Source organism: Trachurus japonicus, chromosome 1, assembly GCF_045865225.1.
Source record: "Trachurus japonicus isolate A0001 chromosome 1, Traja_1.0".
NCBI lineage: Eukaryota > Metazoa > Chordata > Actinopteri > Carangiformes > Carangidae > Trachurus > Trachurus japonicus.
Genome location: NC_140907.1, coordinates 338,469 through 357,027, shown reverse-complemented (window position 1 = coordinate 357,027; position 18,559 = coordinate 338,469). Strand labels below are relative to the sequence as shown.

Below are 18,559 nucleotides of genomic sequence, written 5' to 3'. Positions count from 1 at the left end.
TCATTATCTACTCACCCTCATGTCGACTAAGGGCTGGGAGAAGTTTCAGAGTTATCCGTGGCTTCTCTGAGGTACAGGGGGTCTCGGCGTAGCAGTGCATGTCCATATAACGGTTGCAAATGGATACCAACTGTCTTCGTAACAAAAAGACACACCAAAAAACATCCAAATACCTCCATGCTGCTCGTATGTAATGTCCGTCTTGTATTGAAGCCCCGAAATGCGAAATTGTCTCCCAAAAAATTAAATAAGTCTATATTTCAAGCTTGTTTGTAGCGGAAGCTTCTCGAAGCTCCTCTTCCCGGTTCGTCCAAATTTGACAAACCGGGAAGAGAAGCTTCCACTACAAACAAGCTTGAAAAATAGACTCATTTAAATTTTTTCGGGACAATTTCGCATTTCGGGGCTTCAGTACAAGAGGGACATTACATACGAGCAGCATGGAGGTATTTGGATGTTTTCTGGTGTGTATTTTTGTTATGAAGACAGTTGGTATCCATTTGCAACCGTTATGTGGACATGCACTGATATGCCGAGACCCCCTGTAACTCAGAGAAGCCACGGATAACTCTGAAACTTCTCCCAGCCCTTAGTCGACATGAGCGTGAGTAGATAATGAGTGAAATTTCAATTTTGGGTGAACTAGCCCTTTAACCTTACCTTTAAAAAATGCGTATTTTAATCACGACTAATAAGGACCATAGCCGTCAGTTTTATCTTAGCTTTAATTGTCTGCCAGAGAATCAATTTAAAGGAGAAGATGCACTGTAAATGTTGTGTGACATTGCTCCAGCTGCACTGACTATGTATGCAATTACATACAGTACTGTAGACTGGTGAAACAGTCAGTCAAATTTTTGCTGCTGTTTTTGCCTTCTTTCTATCCATTGACTCTGGTATGAAACAGCAGAGTAGAGTGCTACAAACTTACAGTGGCTCGTTTAGAGCTGTAGTTATGGAGGATTGCCTTAATTTCCAGCTGCTCTCCACGGACAGCAGAATAGGGTAGTCTGAGGTCGATGAAGAATTCCTTGCGGACAATTACTTCTAATGGTTCACCAACACAGATTCCTTTAAAATAAAAGGGAGAAAAAGTGATTAAACTGAAGTAACGGATGAGAGATAATGGATGAGAGAGGGTCAGATGCATCACTGAATTCTCACCATAGGTACTTGACAGACTGATGCCAGTAAACTGCCAGGTTGTGATTGAGTCTGGCAAAGGAACATTTTTCACCTTTGATATAGTGTCACTGAAATGAAGAAATTTGTTTAGGCTTCAATAGGCAAAGAGAAGTTTACAGCTTTAGCCATGTCATACATGAAGTTATCAGTGTATTTTGTGTGTGTTCATTTCCTTTGCCTCACCACTTGGGTGTGTTTGGAGGGCAAGGACCAAGTTTGATGTCTGACCACAGCCAACTTTCAGGAAATTGGGTGCGAGAAACAAAGTCATTGCTGTCCATGTAACTGTCGTCATCAGCTTCACCTAGTTGCAAGTTACAAAGATTGTTACCAACGTGACCGTGATTAACCAACAAGGGCTTCTGCCCATCCCATATCCCTGTCTCTTACTGCGAGCCAGTTGGAGTTCTTCATCTCTTCTTTCACTTTTCTGTGCCAAAATAGTGTTGCAGCACTTCAGGAAGGCATCAACACAGGCTTGACCATCTGTGATGTACTGGCTGCGTCTCTCACAAGAGTACGAAAGAGGAGTTTCCATTATGCCATCCAAACAACACTCTTGTTGTTTTTGATCTTCATACTGACTCACTGAAAAGAAAGAGGGTTGTGAAAGAGAGACAGAAGTGAAACAACACACAGAGTGGAAGAAGGGTGATTTTTTTCCCCTTTAAGATACATTTTGAATTGATAAAAAATGTGTGATTAATTGCGATTAATAGCAGACCGGGCTGGACATTGTGATACATTGCATTTGAAAGCCCTAAAATAAATCACTGAAAAAGGCAACACCTTATTTGCATTAATATGACTGTATGTGATTGAGTAGTTTAGCTCTGTGGTACTTACATAAGCTGGTTACGACTGACATTACACTTTCAGATCGTTTCCTCCTCTTGGGGGCCTCCTTCGGACAATCCAATTCTGAAAACACAACACAGACTGGATCTTTAACATATTCCAACAAGGTTCGACCTAGATTTTAGCCACATCTGCGAATCAACAAAAAACAAGGTCATGTGGAAATATGTCATCATGGCGCGCGCACTACGGTTTCCAGATTGTGGTGTGTGGTGTGGGTGTAGTGGCCACCTAACACTAACCCACTCAAAAAAGCAGATGCTTAACGTAGAGTAAAGCATCTGCTTTTTTGTCTGTGTTCAAGATATTGAAGATGGCTTCTTCCGCCGCTTTGAAAAGCTAAAACAAGTGCGTACAATAGCACTGCTTAATGCTTGGCTACCATTTTCTCTTTTTCTTCTGCTATTTATGTTCTTTTTTCTTTTTCAATTTACCAGCAAAATATGTGGTCAGATCTCAATGTGGACACTGGAGATGCATATTATTGCCAGGTGTAAATGCTATCCGTTCAAATTGTGTCCAGATACAATAGGGAAGTTGTGTTCTAGTTGCCATCTTATTTCCTCTTAAGCCATAAGTTGTGTTCTAGTTGCCATCTTATTTCCTCTTAAGCCATAACTACACCCAATACACCCACGATGTCTCTAATACACCCACGATGCAGCTAGAACACTAAATACAAATTCTGTTAAGGACAATAAAGGTCTTTTAAGTTTTAAGTTTGAGCCACTCAAACTCTATTTAGAATTGGTCTGGGGCAATTATATTCAATTTTTATGCGGATGATCTATCTCCCTCCCCATCACCGCATCGAACAAAAAAAAAAAATCAAACACTGACCTTCTCTCCCTTTTCATTACAATGTGTCTAGCAAACCCTGTGCTTCACACAGTCACAGTTCTGACAAAGGTATGCCCCCGGATAAACAGGGGTGCAATCTTCGAGAGCCAAGTTTTTGCAGCCAGCACATTGGAGCCATACTTCCCTGGACTTGCCATGGGTATATGGCTCAATGGAGACCAGGCAGAACCCTTTTGAACCACTGGAGGGACAACCAACTCCATACCCTGTGGCAACTGACCCTGTGATGGGTTTGGCTGTCACCCTAACCCTAACCCTAACCCTTTGATGGTTAATTACTTCATGTTCAAATAAGTTCTAAAAATGAAAAGGATATTTCAAGCCAAGACCTTAGGCTTTTTATTTAAAGGGATAGTAGCAAGTGGGGTTGTATGATCTACAAATAGCCCCTAAGTACTTTAATTGCAGTAGAAGACTCTCTGCACTCCTTCCGTTAGCAACGCCAGCCCATAGCCCTGCCAAGAGATTTACAACATACAGTGTTGTGAACAGACCCAAAGAAACGGCCTATTTTCGCGGCCTAAAAGAGGTTTTACCTGAAAAAAAATACACAGTGTCATTGTTCGCTATATTATAATTTTTTCCAGCCCTTCAAAGTGCAGGAAAAATGCAGTTTTTATTTGGACCTAACCAACTGCTGATCGGCAGGTGCTAACCCTGGGTGGAGGGATACCTGAGTTGGTGTTACTAACGGGAGGAGTGCAGAGAGTCTTCTACTGCAAATAAAGTACTTAGGGGCTATTTGTAGATCATACAACCCCACTTTAAAAAAATGCTACTATCCCTTTAATGTAAGAATTACTGTCGAAAGATTTTCCCACACATTGCACACTTCTATTAATATTTCTTTTCCCCGTTTCAAAATTTCAAATATCCCTTTCTGTTGCAGTGCACTGGTGGTGTACAGGTTAAATTTCTCCCCTTTTGAGATCTCTGCTGCCATGGTAAGCCCTAGCCCTGTTGATTCGTTTGTCCTTTGACAGTGTGGCGGCTCCATCTGGGTCTATTTCCCTTGGTCAGTTTGTTCTTCTTCTTTGTTGTTTTTAAAATATTTTAAGGTCATTGTGAAATCAAATCAATCATATTTTATGTGAAACATGTCCTCTGGCCCTGGTGTGCTTTTGAACCTGTGTTGCTCACTATGGCTATTTTCTGGAGGAGAAATTCCCGTTGTTGACAACTTTACATGTCACTCATTTATGTTCACATCCATACACACCGCTCCGGCACATAATGGATAATTATTTTATTGTAGAGCGGGAGCTGCAGTAATTCACCCACCCTCTCTTTGTCTTCCTTATTCTATCTTGCTCTCACTAAAATATGTAAAATGTTTGGTCTATTCTTCACAAAATTAATGAATTTATTGCATTTTAAGTGGGGAAGTGAGATCCCGATATTAAGTGGGTCAAGATGTATGTGGAGACACTTGGAACTGGCCACTTGGATCAATACAGACGCATTAATGCCAGGTCTTCACAGGGCCATGTGACAGATTTGTATTTTTCTGTGCCCAGAGTTAGCCTAATAATGTCTCAATGTAATTAAACCTTTGATTGTGGTGTTAATAGCACTGAAAAATGACATTTACAGTAAAATTGAATGGCAACAATAAACAAACAACTACAAATAGAAACAGTGTTGAGTCTTTTTGTGTGGCAAGATACCGCAACAGCAGAAAATTAATCTGGTCAGGGAAGTGAAAAAAGTGAGACTGTAGAGTAGGCAAGTCACCTTTTCTTTCGGGAGTCCCAGTATCAGTGCTAGTCTCAAACATCAGCCCAGCATCATAGAACACACCCATACTATCCTTCCCTCCACCTGGTGTGCAGCCTGTGTCATATGTCTCTACAAGGTCCCACACCTGAGGGGGCAGGGTCAAAGGCATTAGGATACAGTATATATAGTATGGGCTCACACTGTATACACACCTCATTCAACATTTAAAGGGACAACGAGGAGTTTTGGAAAAGCGAAGCGTTTTCACACTACATTTATGAGCCTCCGCGCGCACCGTGAAATTCTTTGACCGGCGCAAGACAGACAATACCGTTGTAGTCCCGACCATTAACGGCGATTCGGCGGCGTTATTCTCATGACTCGCCGCAAAACCGAAAGTAAGGAAACGCTGGTCGCCCAGCATTTCCGCCACCACTAATAATAACAAAATAACGATAGAGACAAAACTATATATTTATCGAAAATGGGCCCATTAACAAGTGTGGGTAACGTAGATTCATTCATCCACATACCGTATGAGACTTTTTTATTGTCGCGGAATTTTTCGTTCTGCCGATGGAGAAACTCCTCGTTGTCCCTTTAAAATGTGAAGGGAAAGTAAAGTTGAGCACATTACCTTTTTCTGTGTCAGACGAAACTTGTTATTCAGGACATATACGCCTTTGTCAACTGCCACCAGTCCCACTGTGGCCCCTGGATCTCCAGTGACCGTCAGACCAAACGAACTGCGAGGCTCATAGGAGTTAACAGCTCTTGAAGGTTGTAACCTCAGCTAAATGTAAGAAAAAATGCTGATTTGTATTGAAGCATTTAAACCATATGGAACTATCTTTTTGTTCACTTCATTGTAAAACAGTGTTAAATCAGTGCAGTTTGTCTCACCGAGCCCATGCAGCCGTCCTTGACGTCCACCCAAACAGAGTCCGATACCACATCATTGGTACTTGTATGGTAGTAGGCTACGATACGGAACGATGGCAGCATTTCTTTGGTGATGGGAACTATCAGGGAAATTACAAAGTTGCCTTGTGTTTTGTAACGGCCATAACTCACAAGCCGACTCCTGCTTAAGATCTGGGGACAGAGTTACACATCAGCACTTACTCTCTACATAATTAATAAAAAGCAAGAAAAATTGCTTCGCAGAGGTCCACATGTGCAAAACATATCTCACCAGGTATGTGATGTCATTTCCTGCCCCTACTGCCTCTCTGTTTCGGATGAGACTGATTTTTAAATTGTTTCCTAATTCCAGATCTGCTGTGTCCACACCTGTAAAAAAAAAAATAATTATGTAATGTGAGCAAGACACTGAAAAGTTCTTGTTCATGGTTTATATTTTATCATCTGGCATTATTTCAGGTTTATCTTCACCTATGTGGATGAAGTTGTTGCCAGTAGTTTTATATGGGAGAGCATTCATAGTGGCTGATGCTTGTCTTTCAGGTGGAATCCCAGGATCAGCTGTATTTGCCTGTAATTAGAAACAAACACACGCATCAACACACAGTTACAGTTAATCAGATGTTTGTGTTCACTTTTTATGTTCCCAGACTGTTGTTTTCTCAACTCCTTTGCATGAATTTTGTGCAAGTACTTTTTCCAGCAATTGTTCACTGACAATATGAATTTCAATTAGCCAGAACTTCTTATACATACAAGTTGATTGCGTCTTTTCGAATCAGATTTGGGTCACATCCATGTAGTTTGATACAGATCGGGAGGAAATGTTCAAACTTGATCATAAATCTTCTATTTGAGGAGGTCTAACTCAGTGTAAAGTGGTACTTGCTATCCTATCCGATCTATGGCAGCATTTTACCAGCCTGTTATGATTGTCAGCAGTCAAACCACACACTCTGGTTCTGGCATTGTCCCTCCAAATTTTATTATTGGACAGTTATTGACTTTTTCCAATTATTTCCAAAAAAGGACAACTACCACTAATAAAGAAAAAATAATCTGTCCACAGTGCGGAAATTTGTCTTTGGCTTCACAAATTGGTGGAAAAGTAAAATCAAATGCTCAGAACTGTTCCAGCCATCTCTGCATTGCCTTTTCTCCCTGCACAAAATTAATATTGACAAGAGGCATATTATTTATTTATTTATTTTCTCAACAGAACAAATCTGACTTCAATTAATCTGTTCCTCTGATACATTTGGGAAAATATGGGGTCTAACCTCCCAGTCAGTCTGGAAACATTTCCCATTCATTTCTGGTTTTTGGAGATGCATCAATATTGTGTTTGTTGTGATGTGATGTACTACTGACACAGTTTTGTTGTTGTTTTTGTGTGTGTGTGTGTGTGTGTGTGTGTGTGTGTTATTAAAACTTTTGGGTGTCAATATGTAATTGTCATCCTTTCTCCATTACATCTGTATTAAGAAACTATTCATCACTGTCCTTTTTGTTAATGTTTTGTTAGGGTAAAAAAAAAGTAAAAAAAAAAAAAAAAAGTCAACTTACAGTGACAGTCAGACTTGCACCTCCAGCCACTGTATTAACAGTAACCTTTGCCATGCCGTTAGGTCCAGTGATGCCTGGCACATTTCCTGGCTGCAAACGCACTTCTATACCTTTTGCTGGAGTTTGATCTGGATTCATAACTTCAACCTTTCATCAGAAAAAAAGCAAACAGACAAATAGCTGAACAATCAGAAAACATCTACCATTCCTGTGAAGCAATGTAATTAATCTTGTCTTAGTATGGGCAATTACAAAATTTTACCAACAAACTGCATTAGCCACGTCCTACGAATTATGACTAAAACAATACATAGTGGTCCATTGGGTGAATTTCTATTTTTCTTCTGGAAGGTCAATGCTCAAAATACTGTACTAATTGCTTAAATTTACTGAGAGATCATTTCACTGCACGTGGCATTTGACTTAATTAATGAACTTAGAAAATATGATGTCACACTTTTTAGGCATAGATGCAAAGATGCAAAGAAAATAGATTTAAATATGAATCTAAGTGCTTTACCGTAACATCGAAGAACATTCCTGGTTTGAAAAATTTGGGGGTTTTCTTGAAGTGAATGGAATAAGGTGAAGTGACAATCTGGATACCTTTAAGCTCAGCCTCCACCATTTCCCCACCTGTGAGTTGATGCAGAAAGACAAACACGTGAACACACACTGATCACAAGAGTTTGTTTTACATTTGTTCACAGTAAACTAACATTAATTTATTGATATGATGTCTGTAAACCAATAGAACTGAATAAACCCTCTGTGCTAATTCTGAATTACACATGGTCAGTCACTTACAGTCTGACTTTCTTACCATTCTCCGTCAGCACACTGACGGCAACATATATGGAACTCCCAACCAGCTCTTCTATTTTGAAGTTCTGTGTGATGTGCTCTCTCTTCAGTATGACCTCTCCCTCACCCCCTGCGATCTGATGTAAGACAAAGCATTTCAATGTATTTAAAAGTAAGATTAAAAAGTACTTTTAATATCTTTAATAAATTTGACAATTAATTGACATCAGAAAAAACAGGAAATCCAAACAATCCTTAAGTCTTTCCAGTCATAAATATTTTGTAGTGCTGGTAAACACCAAGCTGTAAAACAGGGGATAGAAGGGCCAACAAACTGAACATTTGGCATCTGCTGCTGTTTTGTTGGCGGTAGGAAAGTAATTTCATTCATGAGCTGTGTTTTGGCATTTTGCCCTGACAATATATTTTGTTGTGGGGCAGGCTTAAAACCTCTTGTAATACATTTGCCTGTCCTATTCATCACCAGTGATTAAAAATGTGTGCCTACTTTGACTCAAGGTAGGCCAGCGCTCTGTGCAAAACAAAGCTCAGTACTGTAATTTGACAAAATGACTTGTCAAACAGGCCATATTTTCCTTGCAACCAGAAGTAAAACGTAATAACATCTGAATTCTTCCATTCAAATAACTCTTGTGATGTGTCATAGTCATCTTCAAATGGTATGAGTAATTAGCAGGTATTATGTATATGGTCAAATCCAAATAATTGCAACTATGGAGCAACTGAGAGAAGTTAAAAAAAAAAGCTTTGCAACCATCAGGGGTCTCCTCTGTGTGCTCACCTCCACTTTCTGAACGGAGCCAGGAAAACTCTTCTTCTGTTTATCATGCACAACACCAAATACCACGTAAGCTGCCCCATCCACCTCTTCACCAAACAAATACCTAAAACAACAGGAGACAAGGACAATGACAAAAGAAAATAGCGGGAATACTATACTTGCTCCAAAACAACCTCCAAAAAACATCTGCCATGTTCTCCTCCTATAAATCTACTAAAATGTGTTTTCTAAAGTCACAACATAAAACCTCTACATACTTAGCTTTGATTTCGATGGTGAGAGTTTCACTGTCCACGTAGAAGAAGGAGCTCAAAGGAATCAGTTTCACTTCAAAACTGGGCAGCACTGAAACATTTAATGCATTTTGTCTGTATCTATCATCAGGTCACAAGTAAACAAGTGTTTTATAGATTTCAAAGTAAATAACAGTTGAAGTGAAACTGACTCACCATATTCTTTGACCTCAAACTCTGCAAAGAAGGCCTGCTGTGGGTTGCTGTGGAACTTGGCCACCACGTTCCAAACTCCAGTACTGTACCCACGAATGCACGCGCACACACACACACACACACACACACACACACACACACACACACACAGTGTAGAGAACAATTTGACTTCTGCTGCTCTTCATGGGCACAGAGCAGTAACTAAGCTTTCAGTTTACTAAGTGTCTCAGTGTTTTGTTATTTGTGTGTCTGTCCATTTGCAACTAATGTTTAGACAGAATAACAAAGAATTAATGAAAATCAATTAGAAGTTCAGCACAAGTTAAATGAGAAAATGAATTCCAACTTAGTTTTGCTAAGCACAAAGACTAAACAGGATGTCAGCAATAAGGGTCCTCCATCCATTATGCAAGGTTGCTAAATCCCAGGCTAGCTGATATACAGTAGGGTTAGGGTGAGGGTGGGGGACATGCTGAACAAGTTGCTCGGCTAGTGCAGGGCTGACACTCAATGACAAAAACCTCACAAACACTCACATTCAAATCTAATTTAGAGTTGTTAATAATGCTTTTGGATTGTGGGAGGAAACCAGAAAAAACCCACACAGCCATTTGGACAGTCTGCCTTCTCAGTAAAAGGGAACACTTTACCCACTCAGCTGAAACTGGAGACTGATACAAACTCTTTTAAAGGGAGAACGAGGAGTTTCTCCATCGGCAGAACGAAAAATTCCCCGACAATAAAAAAGTCTCATATTAATGTGGATGAATCTACGTTACCCACGCTTTTTAATGGGCCCATTTTCGATAAATATATAGTTTTGTCTCTATCGTTATTTTGTTATTATTAGTGGTGGCGGAAATGCTGGGTGAGCCGACCAGCATTTCCTTACTTTCGGTTTCGCGGCGAGTCATGAGAATAACGCCGCCGAATCGCCGTTTATGGTCGGAACTACAACGGTATGTGATCGTCTTCCAACCTCTGACTTTAATTCTTTATGAATGAAAACAGTCTGTCTTGCACCGGTCAAAGAATTTCACGGTGCGCGCGGAGGCTCATAAATGTAGTGTGAAAACGCTTCGCTTTTCCAAAACTCCTCGTTGTCCCTTTAACAGAGGACTAAAAGCCTGGCTAAAAGCAAAACAACAGTACCCACATGTATAAATATGAACTATTTCATTGTTACTGTTACGATCATGATTTCTGTTTGCTCAATGTCCTTTCGTTGATCTGTGTTTTTAGATTAGTATGCTACTGTTGTGATGCACTTGGTTTTATCTCATACTGTTGATAATATCCTCTGTGTTTTTAGAATAGCCGCCCATGGACTAGTGTTGAAAATTAGCACATGTGCTAAAAACACCCAAGCAAAGCATCTGGTCTGTCCACTGGAACAGTCTCAATGTATTTGTGATGTCCATATCAAATAAATAAACATAACATAACATTGGGAGAACATGCAAACTCCACCCAGAAAGACTCAGATCCAGGAATTGAACCCAGAACCCTCTTGTGGAGAGAAGACCACCACACCACTGTGCCATTCTGCTGCCTTTTTAGCAAACGGCCACAAGGATTGTTGTGATAAAAAGAAATCATACATGTGCACCCCAAATTGGTGTAGAGTGTAAATATCCATTTATATACATATATGAGTATCATGTGTATGTGAATTTGCCAATAGAAAATAGGATGTATAGAGATTAAATTACATTCAATTAAATGAAAATCTCACCTGACAATTTCAGCAAGTTGGTAATCTCCAGAGTGGATTCCTGAATTCGGAGAGACGGTATCAACAGGAAAAGTGATGCCTTCCGGTGTCTAGAAATAAACAGAGACTAGCCTCTTTACAAACAATCAAATCAAAAATCAGCTGCCTGTCATACACGAGACTAATCAGCTCTTTGATTGCCACTAAACAACAATTTACAATTACAAAAAACTTTCAACTATTCAATTCATCCACAAGAAGACATTTATATTCACAGTGGCCCTCATTTATCAAGAGTCTATAAGATCCATCATAAATCCTGGTGTAAAATTCAGTGTATGCCAGGTGTGAAATAAAGGTTTGTAGGCTACATTGCCAATTTCCGTGTGGCATTGATAAATCTGCGGGGTACCATAATTTAAATGGTAGCCTGTATGCCCCAATATATTCATGCTCAAGAGGCCTTGTCCAACCCCCTTAACAACATGGATGCAGAAGATGGCCAAAAAGAAGAACTTTACCGACCCTACCGCATTCAGAGAGGGCAGCACCACAAAATATCCGGACATTTATAGAGTGAGTTTTGTGATTGATGAATGTGTAATCATTGGTGGCAGGTTGCTACAGGTGCACATTCAGTCAGTCAGTTATTAACTAACTGACTGTGTTTTCTCATCTTCACCACTTACTTATTTACTTAATCAGTTTTTTTTCTTTTCTTTCTTTCTTTCTTTCTTTCCTCCCCCTTTGGCCCCTCCCCTATTGACTGATTACCACAACTAAATCAAGAAACATGACCCGGACCTGCATTGTTGCAACCTCCCATTCCATCTACACCCCCTTTTTTTACTCCTCCTTTGTCCTCCAACTCTAGCACTTTAATCATCAACTCTAGCACTTTAACCCCCACCACCTACCACCTGTAAACAACGATTGTATTTTGTTGTACAGTTGTTGGCTTACCTATGTATTATGATTGTATTACTTTCTTTGTTTTTTCTTTCTAAAAAAAGGGGGTACCTGCCCCATGTTTTTAAATACTGTACTTATACTTGTGTTTTCTTTAACCTGCTTGTTTCTTGTTTGTTTCAGTATAGGAGTACTGTCAATGGAAATTAGCCTTTTAGCTAGAATTGACATGTTATCTTTAAAATGTTTATCAATGTACATTGTCCCTCTTTATCAAATAAAAGGAATTGCATTGATGGGTATAATCAATTGCTTTTACGTTTTCACAGTTTGCTGAGCATCAGTGTTTGGAAAGTCAATGTACTGCTGGGAAAGCGACTTTATAGCCACCAGCATTGATGGCATGATTTGGCTGAGGCAATTAGCCCATTTTTAAAAACAGTTTGGGCCCTAATTTCGTACCAGGCGCAAGCGCACGGTGGCGTAGCGTGGAGAACCCTGTGCAGTGCTGATTGGCAATGTGGTAGACCGAGGTGAACTGAGATGGGTGTGGCAGCATAGTATGGGGAGATGTCGACAGGTTCAGCTTGGCGCAGTGACAATTTTGTGCCAAAAGGCTGCGCTGAAGGTGAGCTGAAACCTCACCAACTCCAATCTGGTTTATTTTTGGCGCAGGGTGGATAATTTGGCTGACCGGCTGTTTTTCTCAGATGATTTTATTCTTCTGTATGTGTAGTTTTTAATGAAGCAGGCATAGCCCTCCAGAGCCCTCAGCTAATCAGATGGTCTTGGATGTTCCTCGATTGCTCTTACAAACTAGAGGAGATCGAGCCGCTACTCCCACTCTGTGCAACGCACTACCGTTGACTGTGCGGACTTTCCACTTGTAAATCACTGCTTAAAGCCCCGGTATGTAACTTATTTGGCTTTTTATTAGCAAAAATCAAATATTGCTTTCATAAATACGTATTTCACTGAAGTCGAATCACACCCGCATACAAGTGAAAGCTTTCTCGTACCTTAGAATGAGTTGTTACAATTCGTTACAAATATACAAGGGGGGCGCACCGAACCGAGGCTGCCATGTTGCATCGCCATTTTTTACGTTGAGTAGCAGCGTGACCGTAGGTAACCATGGAAACTCAGCGGAGCTGTCGGCTCGGGGAGAAAGTTTTCCAGGTAGCGCCTGTTAAAACTGTCACCACTGTGTAGTGTGAGGAAGGACGGAGGCACTGATGTTGCATTCAGGTGCAGTCAGGCAGACGGCCGTCGGCAAACCAACCGGATGTCATTTTATCCGACCAGAGAAAGACGGTAAAACGTGGGTCAGGTAAACATCCCCAATTACAACATATTCCTCCATTATCCTGTTACATGCAACGTCTGTTGTCTGTCTGAGGTCTGCCAGATTTCACGTGAATGCAACATCAAGAATACGGAATTCCTACATACTGGGGCTTCAAGACTCACTTGTTTGGTTTAGTTATTGTGCTGCCTAAGAACTTATTGCTTTATTTTATTCAGGTATTGTGCAGCAGTTCAGTTTTTGTCTTTGGATGTTGTAATTTTGACTAAGGAAAACAGGATTACTGTTACAGATGTTTTACCTAAAAGCTGATGCACTCTCAATGCTTTTTTTTTTTTTTTACTGCCTTTAAGGCTGTCTGAACGTGCACATGTGTGTGAAATATCCCTAGTACACTTATACATGGGACTTAGTTGCCTTTTTTTGGTAAACCATATTGAGCTAGGTGGGGCCCCAAACAAAGAGTGGCCCAGGGGCCCCTTAATCTGCCCCTGACAGCAATAAATCTGCAACTGACTTGTCACATGAAGTCTGAATTGTTGCATTGGTATGATCTAATAGTTATTCAACACAGTCATACTCTGCCCTGCATGTTATACACTGGTTCAGATTTGCGTACACCAGGTCAGACCTGGTTTGAGATTTTTTTGTCATTCAGATTGATAAATGTTGATCCTTGCATCAGATTTGACCTACACCCATTTTGTTTGCGAAAGTAATAAATGATAAATGAGGGGCAGTGAGTGGTGGGACAGCTCCACATCAAACCTACTGCTGTAAAAATAAGGCTCACTAAATGTGTTATGTCATTAGAGGGATGTAGGAGACTGAAAATAGGAAAACGATCTGTTGTTGAGTGGAGACACATTATGAAAATATTACATTTGATTATGTGCTTAACTTAAAGTTCAATACCTTAATCTCAATGTCAATGGAGGAATCCCTCTCCACAGGCTCCATGCCGGGTGTCACTGCAAACATCCTGTAATGAACTAATAGGAGGAGAGAAAGGTTTATGTTCCTGTGGTCTACAGTATTTACATAATGAAAAGTACTTTAGTCCAACTAATATAAATAAAATCAGCACAGTTCCTTCAGTTTCTCAGCACTGATGTAGTCCAGGACTCACCTCTGCTGTTGGGGGTGTACAGAGGCTTGTCAGTCTGGATGTAGATGTAACCAGACTGGAAGGACACTAAGACAACTTTCTCCAGCGTCTTGTCAGGAAAATGAGCTTGCAGGTAGACATACTGCTTCACGGTTGGGTCCCTGCTGAATGATTCTGCAGGAATCTGAGGACAGACAGAACAAGAGAGGAGCAGTGTGTGAGCAGCAGGGTGTATATGATGAGCATTTCTGCATTCCTTATCTCCTACTCTCTTATTTGAGGTTGTGATAGAATGTGAAGACATAAGTAACAGTGTTGTCAGGTACCAGTAGTTGTCCAATTCCCTGGAAATTTTCTGCACTGGTAAGGGTAACAGATGTGGACGCCAGCCTTGAACTTTTGGTTGGGTGGTTCATGACAGAGATCCTGACCTCCCTGTTTGCGCCACTGCAGTCTTGACATTCCACAAAGATGTTTTCTATTGTTCCTACACGCAACCGGTTGGGGGCAGACATCACCTTCCTGCACAGCAGTGGGAAAAGACAAAGATTGAGAATACATAGTCACTATACCATCTGCTCTCTGAAATGGATCAAATCTGTAAACCACATAGATAATAATAATAGTAGTACAGTGTCACTGTTTAGAAACATTTTTTTAAATCTCATTATAACAACCCCCCACCTCCTTGGCATCAGTGTGAAAGAAGACAACATGGACTTTAAACTTGGTGAGTTTTAAACTTTTGCTTATTTTGATAAAGATCCAGGACTAGATCAATGCAGCATTTCATCATGATTCTGGACTCTGTCCGCTGAATCCAATGTTAAAGGGATAGTTCACCCTAGAATGATATTTCGCTCATTATCTACTCACCCTCATGTCGACTAAGGGCTGGAAGAAGCTTCAGAGTCCACCGTCCCTTCTCTGAGTTACAGGGGGTCTTGGCGTAGCAGTGCATGTCCATATAACGGTTGCAAAGGGACACCAGAGCTCTTCGTAAAAAAACACACACATAAAAACATCCAAATACCTCCATGATGCTCGTATGTAATGTCCGTCTTGTGCTGAAGCCCCAAATTGCGTAATTGTCCCGAAAAAAATTAAATAAGTCTATATTTTAAGCTTGTTTGTAGCGGAAGCTTCTCGAAGCTCCTCTTCCTGGTCCGTCCAAATCTCGCGTGATTTGCGCCGGCGTCAGTGCGGTTACTGCGAATCACGCAGTAACCGCACTGCGAAGCTACGAAGAGCTCTGGTGTCCCTTTGCAACCGTTATATGGACATGCACTGCTACGCCGAGACCCCCTGTAACTCAGAGAAGGGACGGTGGACTCTGAAGCTTCTTCCAGCCCTTAGTCAACATGAGGGTGAGTAGATAATGAGCGAAATATCATTCTAGGGTGAACTATCCCTTTAAAGGGATAGTTCCCCAAAATTCAAATTTCACTCATTATCTACTCACCCTCATGTCAACTAAGAGCTATAACAAGCTTATATTTTAAGCTTGTTTGTAGCGGAATCTCCCAGTGTCTCAGTTCACTGCTCTTCCTGTGTCTGTGCAAATCTCGCGTGATTTGCACTGACCGGCGGAACAATTTCTCATGTCGGGGCTTCAATACAAGAGGGACATTACAGACGAGCAGTATGGAGGTATTTGGATGTTTTTTGGTGTGTCTTTTTGGACGAAGAAAGTTGGTATCCATTGACAACCATTATATGGACAAATACTGCTGCACGGACCCCCCTGTAACTCAGAGAAGGCACGGAGGACTCTGAAAATTCTCACAGCTCTTAATTGGCATGAGGGTGAGTAAATAAAGAGTGAAAATCTAATTTTGGGTGAACTATCCCTTTAAACATCAATGTGTGGGAATTTTGCAACAACATTACCCTCATTTACATAACACAAACTGTAAGAGAAAAGTTTTTTTTTTTTTATCATGAATGGCAATTGTTGTTCATTTTACTGCCCTGCCAAATACAACTGACTTGATTGATTGAATTGATCTGCATATTCATACACTGAAATGGATTATAAGAGCAAAGAGCCCCTGAGGTTCAGCAGTTTTTTGGCTGCATTGATTAAAACACGAAGAAAGTATAATTAGGTGAGATAGATCTACTTACAATTCAGATCCATCAGTCTGAGATATCAGAGAGGCAAAGGCCAGAGTGGCCAGGAGCCACAACAGAGTCCTGCTCATCCTCCTGCTGGATCTACTCTGCTGTCAATGCAGATGATTGCTCTGTAACCTCCCCCCTTTTATCCTTTCACCTCTTTCTCAAAAAAATGACACATGATTTCCCAGCAGTAGTTGGGAAACCGTTCAACGTTATCTCTGTCCTGAAAAAACTAAACATTAGAAAATCAATGAGGGTTCGCATGTTTGTCTGATTTCTAAAAGTTAGACGAGTAAACAGTTCATTGCAAGAAAAACAGAACAACATTTCGGTTTTACTCCTGAAAAAGAGACTTTGCTTGTTGTATGAAAGGTGAAATTGAGAATGGCAATTGTTGTTCATTTTACTGCAAACAATGTACTTTTAAAATGTCCAGTATACGACTTAATTTCCTATGGCTGAACAAGCCTTTTTTTTGTGCTTCAGGAAGTGAATTTTTTGCAACACAGTTTATTTGCCAAGCTTGGAAGAGAGGGAAAATACGATATTTTGAAATGAAAAGAAATGTTGGACCCAGGAAGGTCGGAGAACATTGTGTTCATATGAATCATCACACGTCTCCAGCTGGTACAAAATGCAGCCGCTCGCCTCCTGGAGCATCTAAGAGGGAGCATAATATAACTCCCATTGTGGCCTCCCTCCACTGCCCTTTAGAGTCAATTTTAAGATTCTTTTATTTGTTTTTAAGTCTTTAAATTTCTTGCTTTTATTTCATGTTTTATTGTTTCTAATTGCTTTTAAAAAATAATGAAACAACTATTTTACTGTCTGTTTTATTTATTTTATTGCCTTTAATTGTTTTATGTCTCTATGTACAGCACTTTGTTTTCAACTACGGTTGTTTTAAAGTGCTATATAAATAAAGTTGAGTTGAGAAAATGAAATCAAATGAAATATGTCATGCTTGTTCTCTATAAGTATGGAAAATTAAACCACTCATAGTTTTTCTGAACTTGCTGAGTCAGTACATTCACACAAATCAAACATAGCCTATAAACAGTAGGGTGAAAGTTGTGTTGAGTAATTAGGCAGGGGAAATTCTCCAATGACAGTCTGATTTAAAAAAAAATGTGATGTTTTTGTGTCTTCCACACAATTAGATACATAATTTACATTATATTAAATAACTATTACATATGGCCCATTACATTTGCCTTGACAAGACTGGTGTCTGAGTCATTGGGTCCAGACTTGACTGAAGACAGGTGGGACAGACAGAGTATCATACAGACATGGTGCAATGTGCAGTGTTCAGGGAAATGAAACTTTGAGCAACTTTAACCCTAACCCTTCTCAATCGGGTGTTTACTGTGGACTGGCATGATCCTCTCTGCAAACAGACAAAAACAAAACAAAAAAATAAATATTATAATAATATAGCACTTTCACACTTGCAAAGTGCTTCACACAATAAAAAATAAAGAAAACACAGTAAAAATTAAAAAATATAAAATAAATACAAAATAATAAATACAAAATACAGATTAAAGAAGTTACAATACAATGGTTAAAATAATTGAAAAAAAGTTTAAAAGGCTATAAATATGATTTCATACGGTGCTGATTTAGCAGATCTGAGATGGAGGGAGAAACTGTGGGGACAGCTGAAAACACACAGTCACCTTTGGATTTGACATCCAAGCAGTGAAACAAGCCAAACAGTCATGAGAGTCATGAAAATTCTAGCTGCAATTGTTTTGTTTTTTTTACCATAATGCTAAATGCTACTAATGCTACTTAAAACAGTGAAAAGGACAACAACTATCTTCATATCACATGCAAGTTAGTTTATTTCTACTGACATTTTTACAGCCAGCCTGGAGGTGTCAGTGTTTCTTCCTGAGCAAGCCGCACATGAAAAGACTGTTTGATAAGTCATAATGAAAGTAGGTCAGGTCAGAGAGTGGATTATTGTCCTCAGATATGCAACAGCTCCGAACTTCCAAAATCCTCGTCTTTGTAACTATTAAACCTATTGTCTGAGTGATTCAAATACTATCTGCATTAGAATTTTTTTTCAGACAGTTTAATATATTTCTCAAACTATCTAATGCATTTCTCATAACACTAAATCACCTGTTCAAAGGCCTCTCTAATAATAATCAAAACCTTTCTAGCTGTGTAAACACCTGCAAAGTCAGTCAGTCAGTTCAGCATTGTCACCAAAGAATTT

General features: G+C 39.9%; 1 protein-coding gene across 1 annotated transcript in view; it reads right to left on the bottom strand.

Moving 5' to 3' along the window:
• LOC146991051 (complement C3-like) overlaps positions 1 to 16,444 on the bottom strand; it is a 33,151-nt gene extending 16,707 nt beyond the window's left edge. The window contains exons 1-21 of the mRNA XM_085786184.1: positions 16,333 to 16,444; positions 14,532 to 14,727; positions 14,227 to 14,389; positions 14,013 to 14,089; positions 10,904 to 10,992; positions 9,169 to 9,251; positions 8,977 to 9,064; positions 8,720 to 8,822; positions 7,937 to 8,054; positions 7,634 to 7,749; positions 7,114 to 7,260; positions 6,019 to 6,118; positions 5,819 to 5,916; positions 5,527 to 5,718; positions 5,261 to 5,416; positions 4,639 to 4,768; positions 2,032 to 2,106; positions 1,576 to 1,773; positions 1,369 to 1,489; positions 1,165 to 1,253; positions 932 to 1,071 (exon numbers count right to left, since the gene is read on the bottom strand). Coding sequence (XP_085642310.1) covers positions 932 to 1,071; positions 1,165 to 1,253; positions 1,369 to 1,489; positions 1,576 to 1,773; positions 2,032 to 2,106; positions 4,639 to 4,768; positions 5,261 to 5,416; positions 5,527 to 5,718; positions 5,819 to 5,916; positions 6,019 to 6,118; positions 7,114 to 7,260; positions 7,634 to 7,749; positions 7,937 to 8,054; positions 8,720 to 8,822; positions 8,977 to 9,064; positions 9,169 to 9,251; positions 10,904 to 10,992; positions 14,013 to 14,089; positions 14,227 to 14,389; positions 14,532 to 14,727; positions 16,333 to 16,409 — 2,556 coding nt within the window. The 5' untranslated portion in view covers positions 16,410 to 16,444. The remainder of the gene's footprint in view (positions 1 to 931; positions 1,072 to 1,164; positions 1,254 to 1,368; positions 1,490 to 1,575; positions 1,774 to 2,031; positions 2,107 to 4,638; positions 4,769 to 5,260; positions 5,417 to 5,526; positions 5,719 to 5,818; positions 5,917 to 6,018; positions 6,119 to 7,113; positions 7,261 to 7,633; positions 7,750 to 7,936; positions 8,055 to 8,719; positions 8,823 to 8,976; positions 9,065 to 9,168; positions 9,252 to 10,903; positions 10,993 to 14,012; positions 14,090 to 14,226; positions 14,390 to 14,531; positions 14,728 to 16,332) is intronic.
• Between the last annotated feature and the right edge of the window lie 2,115 nt (positions 16,445 to 18,559).